Source organism: Furipterus horrens, unplaced genomic scaffold (genome assembly GCF_987537825.1).
Source record: "Furipterus horrens unplaced genomic scaffold, mFurHor1.1.pri manual_scaffold_11, whole genome shotgun sequence".
Classification (NCBI taxonomy): Eukaryota; Metazoa; Chordata; class Mammalia; order Chiroptera; family Furipteridae; genus Furipterus; species Furipterus horrens.
In genome coordinates, this window is record NW_028327181.1 from 85,246,926 (window position 1) to 85,269,349 (window position 22,424).

The 22,424-nt window shown below is 35.2% G+C and overlaps 1 protein-coding gene and 1 pseudogene across 1 annotated transcript in view; both read left to right on the forward strand.

Annotated features, from left to right (window-relative positions):
* USP32 (ubiquitin specific peptidase 32) overlaps nucleotides 1-22,424 on the forward strand; it is a 116,585-nt gene that overhangs the window by 50,594 nt on the left and 43,567 nt on the right. Inside the window, exons 6-11 of the mRNA XM_090290834.1 lie at nucleotides 5,903-6,034; nucleotides 7,843-7,950; nucleotides 12,903-13,018; nucleotides 13,392-13,454; nucleotides 17,012-17,095; nucleotides 22,258-22,319. Coding sequence (XP_090146960.1) covers nucleotides 5,903-6,034; nucleotides 7,843-7,950; nucleotides 12,903-13,018; nucleotides 13,392-13,454; nucleotides 17,012-17,095; nucleotides 22,258-22,319 — 565 coding nt within the window. The remainder of the gene's footprint in view (nucleotides 1-5,902; nucleotides 6,035-7,842; nucleotides 7,951-12,902; nucleotides 13,019-13,391; nucleotides 13,455-17,011; nucleotides 17,096-22,257; nucleotides 22,320-22,424) is intronic.
* On the forward strand, nucleotides 15,467-16,314 carry LOC149998686 (non-selective voltage-gated ion channel VDAC3 pseudogene; annotated as a pseudogene).

Below are 22,424 nucleotides of genomic sequence, written 5' to 3' on the forward strand. Positions count from 1 at the left end.
GTATCTCTCAAAGTGTATATTGATTTAAATTAATGCCTCCTGGATATAATAGCATCTTCATACCATATGTAAAACCAAATTCATCTTTCCTTACTTCAACCCATTTAAAGGTAATAAAAAGCAAACAGCATGTTCTTTTACTATCTTTTCTATCATGGTTAATATTATTTGCAATTTTAGTCATTCATTTGGAGATTACGTTTGACTTTTTCTTATCAAACTTCATATTAGATCCTGTCAATCTTAACTCAGTCATATTTCTTGAGTTTTTCTTGCTGATATTATTGTAATAGTTTTCCTTATTTCCTGAGTACATATTAATCATGTTAATGATAGGAAAGAATTAAGGGCACGTTTTTTTAGTTTACATTTTTTAAAAGATCACTTCATTGCCTTTCTTAAAAACCTTTGAAAATTCTTCATTTTCTGTTGAACAAAGTTTAAACTCCTTAGCTTTATTGGATCTAAGGTTTCTTAGTTTCCTATTCTTAAGTTTCCATACCCATTTCTTTCCACATATGTTCTCTGCTTCAACTGCAGAGCTCGGTCAGTGTTTCAGGACTATACCTACCATGAACTTTTATAACTACTCTGTATACCATCACTTCTAATATTCCTTCATTTAAGAATGCATTCTTGTCTTTAAGCTCTTGACAACTGAAATACTAATTTGTCATCAGAACCAAACCTAGGTGCTGTTTGGTCATGCCTTCTCCGTTTTTCTTCAGTTCAAATTAATTACTTTTTTATTTGCATTCCTACACACTTAACATTTTAGTTAAAGCAATTAAGATGCTTTTTGCCTTACCTTAGAGTCTATTGGAAATGGTTTTGTTTCTCTTCAGAAGTTACAAGTCCCTTGAGTACAGTGCTCATGTTCTGTTAATCTTTGAGTTTTTCTTAGCGCAGTGGACTAAATGCATGTTATTGTACTGAGCTAGGCTGAAGAGTTTTCAGCCTCTAAAAGTCTACATTCTGAATACTGATTTAAACATTTGATTTCCACAGCAGTGAACAGGAGATATATGTTGTTTTAGGATTGTGGGGCTAAACCTATACCAAAGAGAAGGACCAAAGTAATACGTATAACATGTTTGAATAAGTTTTAATGACTTCATAATATGTGAAGGTTTATATAAAGACATACCATATTTTAGGGGGAAATGAATTATGATATTTATAAATTTAAGGAACTTCTGAATGTCACCAAGTTAGTTTTTAAGATCATCCTTCTAAAACTTTTGGTTGAATAAATGATGTGAGATACAGAAAACTGATTAGCATTAAGTTAAGGCACATGGAGGGTCAGGATCCTTGAAATAAAAAGGAATTATCTGATTATTTTATCTACTCCCATAATACACCTATTGATTTCCCTGGTAGCCATAGAAATAAGTCAGTCAGTAGTGTGTGGTAAAAGCCTAAAGAAATGATATGCTCTTAATTTTCTGTTATTTATAATTTTAATCAACTATATTAAGGCTACTAGGATATATTGGTAGTTACCAGCCTTTATTGAGCATTAGAATTATTTGGAGAGAGTATTAAAAATGCAGGTTACTGGTTCTATCATGAAAGACATTCATTCAGTGGACCCTAGGACTCTGTACTTTCTTGGACATCCAGGGTAATCCTGATTTAGATGGACCATGGACTACATTTTGAGAAGTTAAACTTTCTCAAAATCAAATGACAAATAGTTGCCAATGTTGGGATAGTTGAATCCCAGAGTGAGTGCTTATTATCATTTTAGGACTTGAAGACAGTTTATTGACACACTCATTTTACTCTTTAATCTTTTATGAGTAGCTTGTAATTGCAGATAATTACAATTATAATTACAATTATAATGTGGCAGTTGTTGTGAGCCATCTTCTTCAGACTGAAGAAAATCTTGCAGATTTCACTTCCCTAATTTCCTTTTTTTCCCCCTTGGGATACTTACAAATGATTATTATTATTATTTTTAAAGGTTTTGTTTATTGACTTTTAGAGGGGAAAGGAGAAAGACAGGGAGAGAAACAAGATGTGTGAGAAACAGCAACTGGTTGTCCCTCACACACCCTCAACTGGAGACCTGGCCCACAACCCAGGCATGTGCCCTGACTGGGAATCAAACTGGCGACCTTTTGGTTTGCAGGCCGGTGCTCAATCCACTGAGCCACACCAGCCAGGGCTGATTATTTTTTTAATTTCTCTTCAGTAATTAATTTTATTTGATCAAGGCAAGATTATTGAATAATTGCCCATTTACCTGCAATGAAATAGATAGTAGAATAACTATGATTTTAAAGAACTAATTGAGAGTTAATTTTCCTTAATGTTGATCATATAGAAATAAGTCAGTAGTGTGTGGTAAAAGCCTGGAGAAATAATGTGCTTTTAACTTTCTGTTATTTATAATTTTAATCAATTATATTAAGGCCACTATGATATATTGGTAGTTACCAGCCTTTATTGAGCATTAGAATTATTAGCAATGTACTAAGAAAGCATTTTTAGAGCTTTCCTAAATTGTATCATAATAGTGAAGAAAGCCTGCTACCTCAGCGATTTCTTTTAGTAATAGAATTTGGATTCTGAGGTAATAAATTTATTATTATTGGCTAATTTAATAGAACACCTCTTGATTATTTTTCTTTTCATACCTAATTCAAATTTGTATTGTGTTTGTTTTAGCATTTATTATCTCAACTAAAGTATGTATATTATATTCCCTGGCCAGGTTTTAACTTACAATATTAAAACCATCTTTGAATAAGAAAAGAAGTACTTTAGTGATTCTTAGACCTTCAGCTGCTAGTAAACTTGCATGTCCCTCCTTCCTTATCCTCTTATCTGGTTGTAAATGATGTAAGGCTTACAGCCATTTTAAGTACATCTCAGAAGGTCGTTGCTTTTGAGATGGCTGCTTTCTCAAAAACGTTGAAGAACTGTGCAACTGTTTGAAAACATTTGGATATTTTGCCTGGCTTTTCTTTTTTCTTTTTTTTCAATGAGAATCCAGTTCTGACATTAAAGAGCTATTTCTGCAGCTGGAGCCTCTGGTAAGGTGGGACTTGATTAGGATGGCCCAAAGTGCAGGCCAAGAACTATTTAGAATATTGGGAATATGGTATGCTGCTATTGTGAACCAGAAAAAAAAAAACCTATAGATGGGTGATAAATTCATTCCTATTTAGCTTAAAAATTATAAGTTTTTGGTATTGATTTATGAATTGCAAATAGAGCAACTATTGCAATTATTACCTCTTCTTTAAGTGAAAATAAGGTTAGTTGCTTTCCCTTTCCTCAGAAATTCAGCTTTCGCCCTGGCTGGTGTGGCTCAATGGATTGAGTGCTGGCCTGTGACCTGAAAGGTCACAGGTTGGATTCCCTGTCAGAGCACATGCCTGGTTTGCAGGCACCCACTGGGGACCTCCAAAAGGCAGCCGATTGATGTTTCTCTTACACATCAATGTTTCCCTCCCTCTCTCTCCCTCTCTTACCCTTTCTATGAAAATAAATAAATAACATCTTTAAAAAAAAAAAAAAAGAAATTAAGCTGTCAATTCATTTAAAATAAGTAATAATATAATACGTATAATTTACCATAGCTTGTTTTTGGCAATATTTGAATAACAAATTACAGTCTATAACTGAAAAATGAACAGGTCACATAAACTTAAAAGGGAGCTCTAAAACATGGTTTTAATTGGTAACTATGACCAATGTGATAATTTTTTCTTCTAAATATGTTCTGTTTGTCTTTCCACATTTCTGCTTCAGCAAAGAAATTGTGTTTTTTTAAGAAGATAAATAAACTTAGTCTTTAAAGGTAAAAAATTTTGGGCACAATTGGTGTGATTTTTCTGTGTTCTAATTTAGTGTTTTATGTAAACATCAGTTAATCAGAAATATGATATTTATTGAGCACAGTTTTTTGTTTGGAAAATAACACAATAATGAATAAATAGTACAAGAATAAACTACATTTTGTGTACTTACAACTGTAAACCTACTTTTGTCCCATCCTGTATGCTCTTCCTAGGAATAAAGAAATAAGAACATACAGTAGTCCCCCTTTTCTGTAGGGAATGTATCTAAGACCCCCAGTAGATCCCTGAAATTGTGGATAGTACCCATGTCTCTCTGTCTCCCCCCCCATGTATGTGTACACACACACACACACACGCGCGCACCACACACTGCTTTTTCCTATACATATATACCTATGATGACATTTAATTTATAAATTAAGCACAGTAAGAGATTAACAACTAATAAAATAGAACAATTATAATAATATACTGTAATAAAAGGTATGCGGTGTCTCTCTCAAAATATTCTGTTGTAGTATAGTCACCCTTCTTCTTGTGATGATGTGAGATGATAAAATGCCAAAGCTATTTCTTAATCTGTGTAACTGTCCCTTTACTTGATGTTGCTTATTTAAGGGGATCCCTTGCTGAAATCTTTGTATAGGCTCAATGCTTTCTGGTGCAACATGTTGTCCTCAGTCAGCACACATTTTCTATTCATGACTTTCACCCACAAAATTAATGTTGATTTGGAATTCCATAGTTTCACAATTTTGAAGTCTCAGAGTCAATTATATGGCTTGGTGGTCTTGAGGTACTGTCATTTTGTGGAATTCAGTGTTGAAGTCTTGTAGTCATGCACTTTGAAGTCTAAAACAGATTAGCAAACTTTTTCTTAAAATGACGGTGACTATTTTAGTATAGTTCTGTTACAATGAATTGTCTCAGCTATGGTTTGTCCACAAAATTCTTTATTTTGCCTTTATTTTTGAAGAATTTTTTAATAGGATATAGAATTTGAGATTAACAGTTTCTTTCCCTTCCAGAACCTTTTTGCCCATTGCCTTCTGGCTTTCTGAAGTGAAATCATTGCTTTTCTCAGTTCTCCTGGTTGTAGTGTGTTTTTTGTCCCTTCTCTTGCTGCTTTTAAGATTTTCCCTTTATCAGCAATTTGATCATGACTTCCCTTAGTTTAGTTTTCTTTGAATTTTTCTTGCACAGGGCTTATGGAACTTCTGGATCTGTTGGATTATAGTTTTCACCAAATTCGGAAAATTACCAGCTGTTTCTTTTTCAAAAATTTTCTGCCCACCCCTTTCTGGGACCCCAATAGCATGTATGCTGTACTGTTTGATACTGTCTTCCAGGTTACTAAGATTTTAATAATTTTTGGCTCTTTTTTCTCCTATGCTTCCATTTGGATAATTTCTATTGCTCAGTGTTTAGATTCACAGGTTTACCCTCTGTAGTTTTTAACCTGTTAAATTCTTCACTAAATTTTTAAATTTCAATTATTGTATTACCTCTAGTAGTTCATTTGGTTCATATGTATGTAGTTCTTCAAACCTGAGGTAGAGATTGAAAATTATAAAAAATAAGCACAGGTAAAAGTGGTATGGGAAGCCAAAAAGACGTGTCTCCGTTGTTTATTTTACATATTGGATTTAAGCAGTCTATTTAATGAGAAAATGAAAAATATTTTTTATTTTAAAGCCTTTCTGATGTTAATTTGAATTTCCTTGTCATGCCATTTTATTTTATTTTACTTTTTTAGAGGGAGTGGGAGGGAGGGAGAAAGAGATGGAGAGAAACATTGATTGGCTACCTTCCATAGGCCTCTGACTGGGGACGGACGATCCCACAACCTAGGCATGTGCCCTGTTCGAAATTGAACTGGCAGTCTTCGTTTGTGAGAGGATGCCTAACCAACTGAACCTCACTAGCAAGGGCTTTTGTGCCATTTTAGATATAATGTGTTTGTGTTTCATAATCTTGTTTTAGATAGATAATGTTTATTTTTAACAATTGAATTGGGAAATTAAAATAAAGGACTGGAAGAGAAGACTGAGAAGTTTTATAATCTTGTTTGATTTGACCCTCAGTGGAGGAATCAGACATCATTGATTTGGAAAAACATTATTGGTTGCTGAAGGCTCAATCCCGTACCGGACGATTTGATTTAGAGACATTTGGTCCATTGGTTTCCCCACCACTTCGTCCATCTCTAAGTGAAGGTAGGAATCATTCTATTTTCTACAACTATTCTTTGGTAAACAGGCCTGGGCCCATCTCTTATTTCTAACCAATACATCTTAACTCTAAAATGTTTACAACTTTCTTACAAATAGAGTTTAGTGAAAAAAAAAAAAAACTAAAATGGGAATTAAGATTGTGGTTTTGAGAATCCTATTCTACCTATGTGACCTTGTATAAATTAGTTTATCTCTCTTCACCAGAATATACTTGTATATAAAGTATGCTTGACCAAGTCAGTGGTTATGAAGCTATACTCCAATCAGGTGCCTCAGCAGCTGGTGTGGGGAATAGGGTGGCGACCACCGAATGAATGGGCAGAGCTCCAGGTTTTTACACATAACCTCACCTCTTCCTCAGCTTGAGTGTTTCTACTTTTATTCTTTTTCTTTTTCTCTTTTTACATATAATCATTTTATTAACAGTCGAATACTATCCTCATGGGCCATGTGGTCCATACAGATACCCAGGACCCAGACATAAATTTAACACAGCCTCTGAGCTTCTTGCTCTGACTCCAAAAGGGTGAGCACATTGCCCTTGCATGCAGGACCTTTCACGTGGATGATGGAGCGGCTCCTGATGTGCACGAATTCCACACGCATCTGCGTGCACTGTTCCTGGGACCAGTCCTGCCCAGCGCCTTAGTGACCCTGGCTTAGTGATAGATTGCACACAACTCCTGACTGTGATGGTGGCAATCTATTTTTTTACTTTTACACAAGAACTTCCACTGCTGTGTTCCCCTCCTCACCAAAATAAGAAACTACTGGACTAGGCCATCTCTGAGGTCCCTGCTAGCTCTAACCTTTTCATTGCTGTGACTTTTTTTAAAAAAAGGAATACAAAGAGTAATTGTGGGTAGTATCTGTCACACAAAAAAAACATATTTGGAATCTGAACATTTGGGTTCTGCATCTTGTTCTGACCTTTTAAAACTTTTTTTACTTTTGGCAATTGCCTTCTGAGTTTTAGTTTTCTCACTCTTTAGACTAAGGGCACAGAATTAGATTCTTGGAATATTTAAACTGTATTCTTCAGATTCCTAGGGTACTTCAGAAGTACTTGTTAGAGGAACCAGAACAGATAAGGCTCTGGGCTGTTACCTGTGTCAGCAGTGCACTTTTTACCTTTATAGAATTGGTGATTGATAAATCATTTCATTTGAAAACAAAATCATTTTATTTCTATTTTTAACAAAATGTTTGAAACATACAGGATTGTATTATAAATTCCTTTTCTTCCTGAAATTTAAAATACTCATTTATAAAAAATTAAATATACAAAGAAGACTGAAGTACAGAATTTTTTTCTCTTATAATACTGTATAGTGTGTTATTTTTCTTTGCTTTCTGGAAGAGCTTTATAGGAGCTTGTTAATAACAGCATGTTATATCTTTGAGTTTACAGTTAAACTTTTCTCCTTTTTTCCTTTTTCTTCTCAATCTTCCTAAATAATTGTAATTTCTGATTTGGGGTGGAATTTAAATTTTTAATTGATTTTTTTCCCCCCTGCTACAATCATTTTTAGCTGTTAAAATTGATGTTAGATAGACTCAGACAAACATAACCAAATACTGATAGTAATGTATTTTTTGCTGGGATCTTAAGTTTTAGTTATGATCATACCACCAGAAAAAAAGTTTTTTCTGGAGACAATGGAAACTACTGATAAACTCTTTAAAAAAACTTTTGGACAGTTTATGGGAGTCATGCCTCCTTTTATAAACATCTCATTATAACATTAGGAAGTTTACTCGCTGTAGTTTATGGTGTCTTTTTCTTACAGGTTTGTTTAATGCTTTTGATGAAAATCGTGACAATCACATAGATTTTAAGGAGATATCCTGTGGGTTGTCAGCCTGTTGCAGGGGACCCCTGGCTGAAAGACAAAAATGTAAGTGTGTTAAACATTGTCATAAAATTTGCTAAGTATACAGTGAAAAAATTAGCATTTGTCCATGTAAAATGATCTGTGAATTTTCATCACTTTGTTAGATCAGCATGTAGCAGTTTTATATTGAGGTTTTACTGAAGTCAGTCTAGGGATTAAGTCATCCCTTCTTTTTTACTGTGGAGTAGTTTGGTGTCTTTGTCATTAATAATGGGGCTGATTTTCCTGGTGAATTTACAGTTCATGATAAACTCTTATCAGCCATAATATATATGAAAATGTTAAGCATTTAGAAAATATTTTTGGGCAACTTCTGGTCAAGATGGCAGCATAGGTAAACACAGCTCGCTTACTCACATAACCACATAAAAATTACAACTAAACAATAGAACAACCATCACCCAGAGCTGTTAGAATGAGTGGAAAGGAAGTCTGACAACTATGGAATTAAAGAAAACATATCCATCCATACAGGTAGGGGGGATGGAGACACGGAATGGGCTGGTCCCATATCCACGTGTGGTGGATAAAATTCAGGAGGGATATCTTGGGAGCAAGGAGTCTCAGCCCTACACCAGGCCCACCAGCCCAGGCTTCCAATGCCAGAAGGATAAGTCCCCTTGACTCCTGGCTGCAAATATAGCAGGAATTGAGTTAGTGGAAGAAGTACTGGAGTCTCAGGCAGTTTCTCTTAAATAACCCATATGCAGACTTACTCAGACTCACTCCCTCTGAGCTCCAGCACCAGGATAGCAACTTGAAAGGCACCAGTGACATATAGGAAGGGACTGAAGAGTCTGGCATCAAGGCAAGAGCTGCAGGACAACTTTCTTCCAGACAAAAAGGCAGGCAGAGGCCATTGTCCCCTTTCTGAATCCTCCCCCACAGAGCCACAGATCCAGTAAGCTGGTGCCATATCTGAGACTCCTATCAACCTGGCTAACACTGTTTGCCCCGCCTGGAGATTCCCTGAGACTTTCCCACCCAACTTACTGGCCCACCCAAAGTGTTAACAGTGACTTTTCCATATTAATGGCTGGTTTTAGCTCAGGCTTCACAACTTCCTAAATCCTCTCAAACAAGCAACAGCCAGCCTCAGAAAGCCCCCAGCCCCTATATGTCTTACTAAGAGACCCCAGGCCCAGCATTAGCAGCAGCCAACCTAGATTCACAGCTTAGCTTCACCTGGGAATCTCCAAGCCCAGCACAAATAGCAACCATCTCAGATTGCTTAATAGCTCATGCAGGGTAGCCCCAGGTAGAACTCAGGTGGGGACTGACCTTGGCCTGCACCACCCGGAAAACCCCAGAGCTTGTGTCCCAGTGGAGCTACAGATCATGTCAGAGAACCACCATACTGCACATGCATAGCTGATCTTCCAGGGAAGGCAGAGGTTGGTGGCCAGTCTCATAGCTGGTCCTTGCAGCTGACTGGCCTCTGTAAATCTCTCCTATTGACCTGCCAATAGCTATCAAGGCTCAACTACAAGAGGAGGCTGTACTCAGCCCACACAAGGGGCACACCTCGAGTACCCAACTTGAGTGATAGGGAAGGCTGTGCCACTGGACCCTATAGGATACCTGCTACATTAGACCGTGCTATCAAGACAGGGAGTAACAGCAGTGAGAGAATATTAAACGCAGCAAGAGGAAAACAGCTACGAACAGAGGAGTTCCCAAAAGACTGCTAACTGATTTCTCAAAAGAAACTTTCCAAGGTAGAAGGGATCAGCAAGAAATATTCAAAGTCATGAAAAACAGGGACCTACAACCAAGATTGTTCTACCCAGCAAAGCTATCATTTAGAATTGAAAGGCAGATAAAGAGCTTCCCAGACAAGAAAAAACTAAAGGAGTTCATTAATACCAAACCATTATTATAAGAAATGTTAAAGGGACTTATTTAAGAAGAAGGTCAAAACAGTGAATAAAATGGCAATAAATACATATCTCTGAACAATTGAATCTAAAAAGCAAACAAGAATAGAGACAGAATCGTGGATATAGAGAGTGTTTTGATGGTTGCCTGATGGGAGGGTGGTATAGGGGAATGGATGAATAGGTGAGGGGATTAGGAAGTACAAATAGGTAGTTACAGAATAGCCTTGGGGGTGTAAAGTACATATAGGAAATGGAGTAGCCAAGGAATTTATACACATGACCCATGTTGATGAACTTCCCTAATTTGGTGAAGGAAATAGACCTACAAGTCCAGGAAGCAAAGAGAATCCCAAACAAGATGGACCCGAAGAGGACCACACCAAGATACATCATAATTAAAATGCCAAAGTTTAAAGATAAAGAGACAGTCTTAAAAGCAGCAAGAGAAAAGCAGAGTTCTCTACAAAGGAATTTATGTAAGACGGTCAGCAGATTTCTCAAAAGAAACTTAACAGGCTAAAAGGGACTGGTAAGAAGTATTCAAAGTGATCAAAAGCAGGGACCTACAGCCTAGATTACTATAACAGCGAAGCTATTTAGAATGGAAGGGCAGATAAAGTGCTTCCCAGACAAGGTAAAAATAAAGGAGTTCATCATCGCCAAGCCATTTTTTAAAAGGGTTTTGTTTGTTTATTATTTATTTATTTATAGAGAGAGGGGAAGAGAGGAAGAAAGAGGGAGAGAAACATCAATGTGTGGTTGCCTCTGGCACGCCCCTAAAAGGGGACCTGGCCCACAACCCAGGCATGTGCCCTGACTGGGAATCAAACTGGTGACCCTTTGGTTTACAGACCGGTGTTCAAACCACTGAGCCACACCAGCCAGGTCCTCAAAGCCATTATTATATGAAATGCTAAAGGGAATTACATAAGAAAAAGAAGAAAATCCAAATGATGAACATTAAAATGGCAATAAATTCACAACTATAATTGAATCCAAATAACAAACTAAGCAAGCAAGTAGAACAGGAACAGAATCATAGATATGGAGATCATTAGGAGGGTTATCAGTTGGGAGGGGGAAGGAGGGAAATGGGGTGAAAGGTGCAAGGATTAAGAAGCACAAATTGGTAGGTACAAAATAGACAGGAAGATATTAAGAATAGTATAGGTAATGGAGTAGACAAAGAACTTATGTGCACGATCCATGGACATGAAATAAAGTGGAGGGGGGGTGTTGCTGGAGGTAATAGAGGTATTGGTTGAGGGGGGCAAAGGGGAAAAAACTGGGACAACTGTAATAGCACAATCAATAAAATATATTAAAAATATTTTTTGATAGTCTAGATAATTCAATGCCTTGCATAATTTGAAGTATAATTCATTTTCTATGACTTGTATATATTAATATTTTATTAGCAAAGTGAAATTTATCATAACTAAAGCTAGCTAAAATATTAAAGCACAATTTATAAGCTTAAATATATTTCATTATTAAATCTTAACAATATTTGAGAAAATGCAGCAGTTTACATTTAGTTGGTACCTAGCTCTCATATATTTACTAAGATTATTGTTTCTGTGGCTTTCTAAAATATAGTTCATAAGTTTTGCCTGTTTTGAGTGTGCTGTTTAACTGTTTTGACCTTTAGCAATATTGTTTCTATGATGTACTTGCTTTAACAGCATAATTATTGGGGCGTATAAAATTGATTATTGTTTAATATTAAAAATTCAGATTTCTTGCCCTGGTCAGGTGGCTCAGTTTATTGGAGCAACATCCTGTGCACCAAAATATGGTGTGAGTTTGATTCCCGGTCAGGGTACCTTACATAGGTCAGAATTTTTTCCCATGATGATACACCATTTGTTCAACCTGGTTATATGATAGATTATTTGTTCCCATTAAAGTTCTAATATTAAATAAGGAGGCTGAAATTTTTGCTTTTCACTTGATCTTAATTATTGACTTAAAATTGTTTTAAACTTCTTTTTTGCTGATGGGCTAATGGAAGTGAATAAACCAGAGTGATTCATATGGAGTTAATTAGCAAAGTGCTTATATTTCTAATTCTTAGCATGGTGCATATAAACTTCATTGAGGAGTTGAAATTGTTATTAGCAAGACATTGAGCACACATTTGGTTTTCTTGGAGAAGCAAAATGGAAGCAGACTATCTTTTATTTATTTATTTTTAAGTATATTTTATTGATGATGATGTTACAGTTGTCCCAATATTTTCCCTTTTGTCCCCCTCAGCCCAGTGACCCTCTTCTGTCCAACAATACCCCACTCCCCTGCTTAGTTCATGTCCATGGGTTGTGCATGCAAGTTCTTTGGCTTCCCCCTTTTCTATACTATTCTTAACTTCCCTGTCTATTTTGTACCAGCCAATTATGCTTCTTGATTTCTGCACCATTTCTCCCATTCTCCTCCTTCCCCCTCCCAGCTGATAACCCTCCAAATGATTCCCTTACCTATGATTCTGTTCCTGCTCAGGTTGTTTGCTTAGTTTGTTTTTGCTTTTGTTTTTTAGATTCAGTTGTTGATAGCTGTGAGCTTGTTACCATATTAACGTTCATAGTTTTGATCTTCCTCTTTTTCTTAAATAAGTCCCTTTAACATTTCATGTAATAATGGGGAAGCAGACTATCTTAACACCAGCTTGTTATTAATTCTTAATGTAGATGGAGTATTTTCAGCATTAGAAGCATCAACTCATCAGTGATCAGTTTTAAGTATTACAAATTAATTTAGAGACTAGAATTACCTCCTCAACAACCTGTGAGGTATTGTAATATTTATTGCCTCCCCTTTTTTGTTTTATTTTGTTTTCAAGTTTGAGAGAGACAGAGAGATTTATCAAGTCTGTGCAGTTACAAAGGACTTCAATGATATATTTGTATGTGTGCTCCAAAGGGAACTTAGTCCAGAATATACTTGCTTGAGAGATTGAGTAATTGTACTAGAGTAGCTTCTAGTAAAATGTATTGTACTTCAGGATATAAAAGTAATTTCCCTCCATAAGATTTTCTTCCTTATTTTACTTTCTGTTGTTTTTGTTTTGTTTTTTAGTTTGCTTCAAGGTGTTTGATGTTGACCGCGATGGAGTTCTCTCTAGGGTTGAACTGAGAGACATGGTGGTTGCACTTTTAGAGGTCTGGAAGGATAACCGCACAGATGATATCCCAGTAAGTTGATTTTAAATATCGTGTTGCATGTAAACTTCCAATAGGAAAATGGAGTGTAGAATTTTTAAAAGTAAAAGAGTGAAAAGGATTTGTTGTTACTGTTAGTTGCTATATCATGCTCCTCATAATATTCATACTTGATGATGCAAAATTGGGTAGAGAATTTGCCTTAGAAAATTTAATTAACTGAATTTATTATATAAAGTAAGAATAAAGCTACAGGGTAATTGTCTTAATATTTTGAAAGCAGATGTAAGAATTTATTTATGGTAATCAAAAATTCTTGATTAAAATATAGTATATTTTGGCCACTGAGTAATAAAAATGATATGAACTCTTTTCTAATTATTCCTTTGAATTTCTGTTTTTGAAGGAATTACATACGGATCTATCTGACATTGTAGAAGGCATATTGAGTGCACATGACACCACAAAGGTGAGCCTAGCTAGGACTAATTTATCCTTTTCTAAAAATACCATGTATTCTAAATTGGGATATATAGCATGTAGTATTTCAGTCTGTTTTGCATCATCCCCACCAAGTGCTTATTTGGATCTGTGGTTACAGTACCTCCAGGTTTTCTCTAAAGATAGTGCATTCTACCTTTAAAAGAACTCTATTAAGTATTTTATGTATAAAAACATTTATTATAAGCTAAGCATTTTATAAAAATTAAGTAGACACAGCCCTTGTTATCTATACTTTATAATCTTTATTTCTCCCATTTTAGTAAGTATGGTAAGGCTAACCTTATATTGAGCAGAAGAAGCCACACAAAAAAGAATACATACTGTATGATTCCATTATATGAAGTTCAGGAACAGAGTGAAAACTAACACATGACAATAGCCATTAGAATAATGATTTGGGGGCATGGGTTTATTACTTGGGAAGGACCATAATGATATCTGGGATAACGAAAATGATTGTTTTTCTTAATCTGGGTGGTGCATATGTTCCTAAAAGAGCTTTTTAAAAATAGTATTGGTAAGGCCCCGTCCTGAGTTCTTTAATGCTAGCCAGAATAAGCATGTACTTTACAAAGAATAAATCCTTAAATTTTTTTTAGTTTAACAACATTTATTAGTAAAAATATAATAGGTGTGCTCTTATAGCTTGCATTGCTGTGATGTCTAAGTGTCCCTATGAAATTGAAAATAATCTACATATTGTGAGGTATACTTGAGTTTATTTGAGCCTTTCCACTCAAACATTGACGTGTACCAAGTAGCAGGTTGATTATAGAGGTTTAGAAAAAATAACTAACATCAGTGGTTTTTTATTCTTCAATCACAGTTCCAGAAGCAATCATCATAGTCTTATTAACTGATGCTCAATAGAAATGAATTTTACAGGGCTCAAACTTTTTTTGGCATTTCAAGCATTCTTCTGCCTTCATTTTTTTTCCCCAAAACCGGTATTTACTTCTCTTAGGAATGTGTAGGAACAGAAACCTGGGAAAGTTTCTGTTAGAAAATGCCTTATGTAGAATACAATTTCTAACACCTTTTTTTCTGAGTATTTAATAAATATGTAGGTATTATTGCTGTCTATATGCAAGATGGAGTTGCTACTTCTGGGTCTGCAGTGGATAGTAGAAAGATAATTTAGCTGCTCCAATTCCATGTAACCATGATAATGAAATGATTAGCAGCTTAGAATAGAACTTGGACCTTTCAACCAAAGCTGTTAACCATATTTACTTGTGACTAGATTATGCCTTTATGACCCATAATTTTGTACCTTTAGATTGGTATTAGCATACTTAACAGAATTTGTTTCCTGAAAGTCAATAATTACAATCACAGTGCTTTAAAATCTTTCTTTATATATGGTTATATAGTGAAAAGAGACTATATCAATATCGTTAAATAATAAAAGCTAAAACCATTCATCGAGGATTTTTATGTAATTGTTGAATACATGAAGTTAGAAATAGTTGGTTATATTTTTGCCTGACAAAAAAAAGTATATATTGTCTTCTATATGGTATATGTAATTTTTGGTGCTCTTTGGCAACACAAAAATGTTGCTTAACTTATAAAAACATAATGTTAAACTGTATTTTGGAGAGATGTAATATAGATATTAAATTCCTTAGAAGTCTGATAATATTGCTAGATGTTTCTAAGAAGGTCTTAGAATATTGTTAAGATCAAAGGGCATAATCTTAAGAGTCTGCTTTTTGCTTTCAAAATTAGTGAATAGGTCTGTCAGACAACCTCCACCCTGGGCACCTGTGTGCTGGGCTTTGACAGACACACATGCACACAGAGGCAGTTTGTGGTAGTTTTGCCCCTGCTGTTCCATGGGGCACAACCCCACTGTGACACCACGGTGCATGCACATTGCAGAGGGAGTAGGGTGCAGAGGCATAGTTGGCATTGGTTGAAGAAGACCTTCAGTGTTGCCCTGGCAGAGGGGAGACCTGGTCTCTGCGTAGAGACATGTGTGACACACCAACCTAAAGTTACCTAAGAAAGACTGCCAAGGGTGTCGTCAGCAAAGGAGGTGGATTTGGCATGGTCAAAATAGATCTGAGAATCAAGTCATGTAGTAGAGTGGAATTTTCTACTTCTGGTTGTGCTTATACTGAAACAGGGAAAGAATCAGGCAACCTAGAGACCATATATAAGGTCTGTAAACATAGACTTACCTTCACCCAGAAATGGGATATAGACAGTATACTGTTGGAACAGACATCTGTTTAGAGAATAAGTAGGCTGAAGGGTCGAAACTGACTCACGATACCATGTCTGTATTGAACACAGGAAAGAAGAGTGGGAAATTGAAGGCCTCTTATAAACGGGATTGTTTCTGCCTTGGCAATAATGTTGATACAGATTTCTCTGGCCCAGCCATATATGACGGGGCTGTGTTAGCCTTTGAATGTTAGTTTACTGGCTATCAGTTGAGTTTTGACACAGCCAAATCCAAACTGTCACAGAATATTTCTCCCTGGGTTACAAGGCTACAGACTTCCAGCTGCACACTCATGTGAATGATGGCACTGGATTTGGAGTCTATCTGCCAGAAAATTAATGAGAAGATTGAAACATCAATAAACCTTGGTGGACAGCTGGCAGTAACAACACCTGTTTTGACATTACCGTTAAATACAAGTTGGATTGTAGAACTTAACCTTCTTAAAGTAAATAGTGCCAGCACGATTGGACTGGATTATACTTAGACTCTTCGACCAGGAGTCAAACTGACCCTGTAAGCTTTAATCGATGGCAAGAACTTCATTGAAGGAGGTCACAAGGTTGGGTTGGGATTTGAACTAGAAGCTTAATGCGATTTTGAATAAAGCATCAGATTTCTCTCTGGAGGGAAAATGAACCCACTGTGTTTTGGCCTTAAAGTTTTTCTCTGAAATTTCTAAAGTGTGAACATTTTATTCTTCCAAAGCATTGTAATTCTCTCCACACTGAAGCCTAGAAATCACAAGTTCTAAAGGACGTGCTTGAAGGCATGGCTGGAAGTTGTCATGTTCATACCATATTGCAGTGCAGTTCCACAGTATTATTTTAAATGTGTCCTTCAGCGACAATGTAGTGTCAATTTACATAGGAAATAACCCAATCCTCCAATTTGTACATCATGTCCTGCATGTCCCACACCACTTTTTCATGACCTTTTAATATATTGACTTCTGTGCTGGGTTTTGCATCAGAGTATAACAAGATAAACTCATTACATTTAAAAAAAAATTGGTGAATACTCCATTTTCCAGGTCTTGTTGAAGGAAGAAGATTGTTCATGATAAATTGTCGTTATTACCATTACTGCTTCAACAGAGTTTGTTAAACTTTTAAATTTATCCTAGCTGGTCTACTTGTCAGATAACACATAGAATCTACTTTAAATTATTAGTTTATTTTCAGACAAATGACCAATATAAGTTTAATAAATCAAATTTTATTCAAATGCTATAAAAAATGAGGACATTCTTAGCAATGAGATCTTTTTGAATATTGTTTCTCTTTCAGATGGGCCATCTTACTCTAGAAGACTATCAGATCTGGAGTGTGAAAAATGTTCTTGCCAATGAATTTTTGAATCTCCTTTTCCAGGTACGTTTAAGGTAATGGAAGGAACAGAGGATAGTGGTGGCAGTAATTCCAGTCTTTTCCACTATGTAATAGTGCAACTGGGGTGAAAACCACATGGGAAAAATAGAACTCCATTTTCCTGTGCACTGCCTGAGAAACAGTAAGACAGAGGATGAGTGCCTGTTAAAGCTTCTCAAAGTCGTGATATGGAGGAGGATAGGAAAGCAGAAAATAGGTGATTATGTTTACTTAAAACTCATGATAGAGGAACATGTGGACTCACGGAGGATAATTTACATTGCAAAAGCCATCATAATTTGCTTTTTCTTCATTGTTATCTGTTTTTGAGGCCCTTCCTAAAAAGCAGGCAACTATTTTTTCAAAGTATGCAGTCAGTTAGGAGATTATTTTAGCTTCCAGGCTGTCTCTTAATTCTTTTTTAAAAATTCTTTAGAAGGTCCCAGAAAGATTGAGGGAGAAGGAGGGAAAAAAAGGTGCCAGGAGTGAACAATAAGTCATAGAGCATGCTGGGTTTTAAATATTTTCCTAATTAAAAAAGATCTCTTACTCCAATTTTTAAAAACAATTTATGGTTTCTTATTTTTCATAGTTGTTTATAAACATTTAAGTTTTTGTAATAGTGGTATTTTAGATTATCCTTGTTTTGTTTTTCTTTCCTTTTTTGTTTTGTTTTTGTTTTTCTTTCCTTGTAAAAACACTCCTATGAAGGTCAGAGAAGGTTGATGTCTTTATATCTATCTTGATCTTCCATTGTGAATAAAGAATAACTTATCTATGAAATGGCTGTGTTGGAATAAATGGAATAGGTTTCTTTCTGAAAGTTAATAACCAATTATTTTATATTAAAACATAGAATCTGATAAGCCTATATTATCCATTTAAATCAATTAGGTTTTCCACTATCATTTACAATTTTCAGCAAGAATTTAAGTTAATGGTTTTATAAATATGTACAAAATAATATGAATCACTACTATAAACAGAAATTACTTGGTAATATGAAATTATCAATGGTTTTTATCTCATTTAATGTAATATACTCAACTATCAATTCTTTATCTCATCATTCTCCTTGCTTACAATGGGATTACATCCCAATAAACCCATCATAAGTTGAAAATATAAGGCAAAAGTGCAATTAATACACTTTATCTCATTCAGATATGCTTTTAAAACTCTTATGTTCACTTAATGTATGAGTCAGTAGACCGTTATGCTAACTTGTTTTATTTTCTATCTGTGTCTTAAAATTGGTAGAGTTAGCTGGTAAATATAGTGACTAAAAACTTCAATTGTGTTCTTATTTTATTTGCCAAAATCCCACTCTTGAGTATTTTGGGTATTTAACTATGACATTAAAACTATCAACAGAATTAGAAAATCACTTCTGTGATGATATCTATTTTCAATCCTTTTTTAATAAACTTACTGCTCATTATTTTGCAGAGGAAGCATGATAACATAATCAGGATCTTTTGTCTTGTACATTTGTCAAAAAGTATCATGTTAAATAGTATGGTAGGTAAAATAGCGGCCACCCCGCCATCCCCTAATATCCCTGCCCTAATCTTTGGGACCTGTGAATATGTTGTCTTATATGGCACAAGGGACTGTGCAGATGTATCAGATCACAAGGATTAGAGAGATGCAAAGTTGCTTTATTTAAAGATAAAGAAAGGATCCAAGGGCAAAGGAATGTGATGAATTCTAGAAGCTGGAAAAAGACAAGGAAACGTATTATTCCTTTTGATCTCCAAAAAGGAATACAGTCCTGCTGGCATTTTGACTTTTAGCCTAGTGAGACCTGTGTCTGACTTTTGTCCTACAGAACTATAAAATAATATATTTGTAGTGTTTTAAGTTGCTCAGTTTGTGGGAATTTATTACAGCAGGAATAAAAAGCCAATACAGAGGAAGATAATCCATATTTATGAATTGGAAGGCTCAATATTTCAAAGTTGCCTGTTTCCCTTAAATTGATTAATAAATTTGGTGCATTCACATTTACAATCCTAAAAAGTTTATTGTTATTGTTTTTGTGGAACTTGACAAGCTGATTTTAAATACATGCAGAAGTGGAAACAGCCAAAAATAGCCAAGATGATATTAAAAGTACAGTGTTAGGGGACTTTGATTATCAGATATTAGGACTTACTATAAAACAACAATATTGAGACAATCTGATATCTGGATAAAGTTAGACAAATAGACTAATGGAACAGTATTGAAAGTTCTTAAACAGACTTCCATATATGTGATCACTTGATTTATAACAATACAAAGAAGACTTTGCATTGCTGATGAGAAGGAGTGGTCTTTTCAATAAGTGGTATGAGAATAAAGGAAGAGATTTCAGACCCTTGATGAGATCAGGAAAATTTGACAGGGCAGCTGATGACAATTGGGAGAACTGTGAGGTCCCAAGCTGCCATCTTTGAAGAGAACTGAGACATCATTATCCTGTGTACAACGTTTCTTTTATTTTCTTCAATAAATGTCTCAATTTTTCATATTACATGGCTGGATACCTCTGGACAGATCTCACATATTTGACGTATGTATCACAAAGGAGGCAACAACATATAATGAGGTAGAGACAGTCTATTCAATAAATGCTGTTGGGAATATTGGACAAATAACATGCAAAAACAAAACAAAACTAGACCACCTCTTTTTAAAAACCACCTTCTCACACCATAATCAAGAATAAACTCAAAATGAATTAAAGAATTAAATACAAGACTCAAAACAGTAAAACTCCTAGAAGAAAATAGGCAGTAAGTTTTGACATTTCTCTTAGCAATATTTTTTCTGATTTATCTCCTTGGGCAAGGGAAACAAAAGAAAAAAATAACAAATGGGACTACATCAAACTAAAAACGTTTTGTACAGCAAAGGAAACCATCAACAAAAAGGAAAGACCTACTGAATAGGAGCACATATTCACCAAAAATACATCCAGTAAGGGGTAGATATACAAAATTTATAAAGAACTCCCAACAGCAAGAAAACAAACAATCCATTAAAAAATGGGCAGAGGACCTGTACAGATACTTCTCCAAAGAGGACATTCAGATAGCCAACAGACATATGAAAAGATGCTTAATGTCACTAAACAGAGAAATATAAATTAAAACCACACCTGTCATAATGACTATCAATAAATCAACAACGAATGTTGACAAGGGTGTCCTCAGGCATTGTTATTAGTGGCATTGCAGATTGCTTTAGCCACTATAGAAAACAGTATGGAAGTTCCTCAAAAAATTAAAAATGACACTGCCTTGTTATCCAGCGATTCCACTTCGGGGGTATTTATGTAAAGAGATCCAAGACACTAATTCAAAGATACATATGCATCCCTGTGTTCTTTGCAGCTATTTCCAATAGCCAGGATATGGAAGCAACCCAAGTGCCCATCAGTAGACAAATAGATAAAGAAGATGTGGTACATATATACAATGGAATGTTACTCAGCCATAAAAGAATGAACTCTGTGACAGCATGGGTGGACCTAGTGGGTATTATGCTAAGTGAAATAAGTCAGAGGAAGACAAATACAATATGATTTCATTTATATGCAGAATTTAAAGAAAAATGAACAAACTACAGAAACATTTATAGATACGAAGAACAGGGGGAGGGGTTTGGGGGACTGGGTGAAAAAAGATGAGGTGATTAAGAAGTACAAATTGGTAGTTACAAAATAATCACGGGGATGTGAAGTACAAATGGGTAGTTACAAAATAATCACGGGGATGTAAAGTACAGCATAAGGAATATGCTGAGTAATACTGTAATAACTATGGTGCCAGGTGGGTACTTGAAACGTCGGGGGGAATCATTTTGTAAAGTATATGATTGTCTAACCATTATGCTCTACACTTGAAACCAATATAAAATAATATTGAAGGTCAACTGTAATTGAAAAATAAAAAAATTTTTAGAAGCTGATAAGTTACCCTGGCTGGATGGCTCAGTCAGCTGGAGCACTGTCCCATACACACCACCCCCAAAAAACTGTTGCAGATTCAATCCCCAATCAGGGCACATACCTAGGTTGAGGTTTTGATCACTGGTTGGTTGAGGCACATACAGGAGGCAGAAGGCAACCAATTGATGTCTTTCTGTCTGTCTGTCTGTCTGTCTGTCTCTCTCTCTCTCCAGAATCAATAAACATATCCTTGGGTGAGAATTTTAAAAACTAAACTATTAAAAGTCATGTATATTTTCATTTTTTAAGTTTGCAAAAAAAATTATCAAAAATCCATCAATATGAGATGAATTTCAAAAATCTGATTTGTATATTTTATTGTTATGTTTTACCTAAAAGGTAAACAAAAATATAAACGAATATTTAACTCTAGTTAATGTTAGGCATGCATGCTGATGTATTTACAAAGAGCTATACTAATGTGTATAATTTACTTTGAAATGCATCCAGAAATTAAGATGAATTGACATATGGATCAGCAGATGAATTGAGGGATAGATAGATGTAAGGATAATAAAATGTTAGGGTTAGACTCTAGGTGATGAGTATGACATACTCAATGTAAAATTCTTGTAATTTTTCTGTATTTTCGAAACCTTTTATGATAAAAACATTTATGAAAAAAATTTTAAAAACACAAGTCTTCTGTGATAATCTATAGAGAAGGCAAACAAATAGAGGAGGAAATGAGCCTTAAAAAGCATTAGAGATAATAATTTTTTTTCCTTAGAGGTGTTCAAATTAAAATCATTCCCTTATTTTCATCTCCTGTATCCTCTTCATCTGCCCTTCTCCTTCTTCCCCAAGTGCTGTGGTATGCTCTTCAGATTTCAGGAAAGAAAATAATATTCACTGCATGAGATATATTAAAATACCTAGTATTAATGAAATATTCTGAAATGTGGTTTCTTTATCCCCTTCTGCCCCTCTCTCCCTTTCCTCTTCTCTCCCCCATCTCACTTAAAGACTTAGAACTTGGTCTTCATTGAAGTGGTTTGTTTTAACAAACAAACAAACAAAAAAAATAGAATAACCAAAATTTAAAGTTCAAACTTGCTCAGTGACTTGTTGATAATTCATTAGTTGAAAGCTCTGCAGAGAACATGAAAAATACAATCTAGCCATTAGCCCCAATCATTGAAGTTTAATTTACCACCATTTTCTTTAGGTATGTCACATAGTTTTGGGGTTAAGACCAGCTACTCCAGAAGAGGAAGGACAAATTATTAGGTAAGTTGGTAGTTTCAGTCTGTGTGTTTTTCATTCTATAGTTGAAATTGCTAACACCTGAAATATATTGTTACTAGTAACAGCATGTCCTATTTTAATGTAATC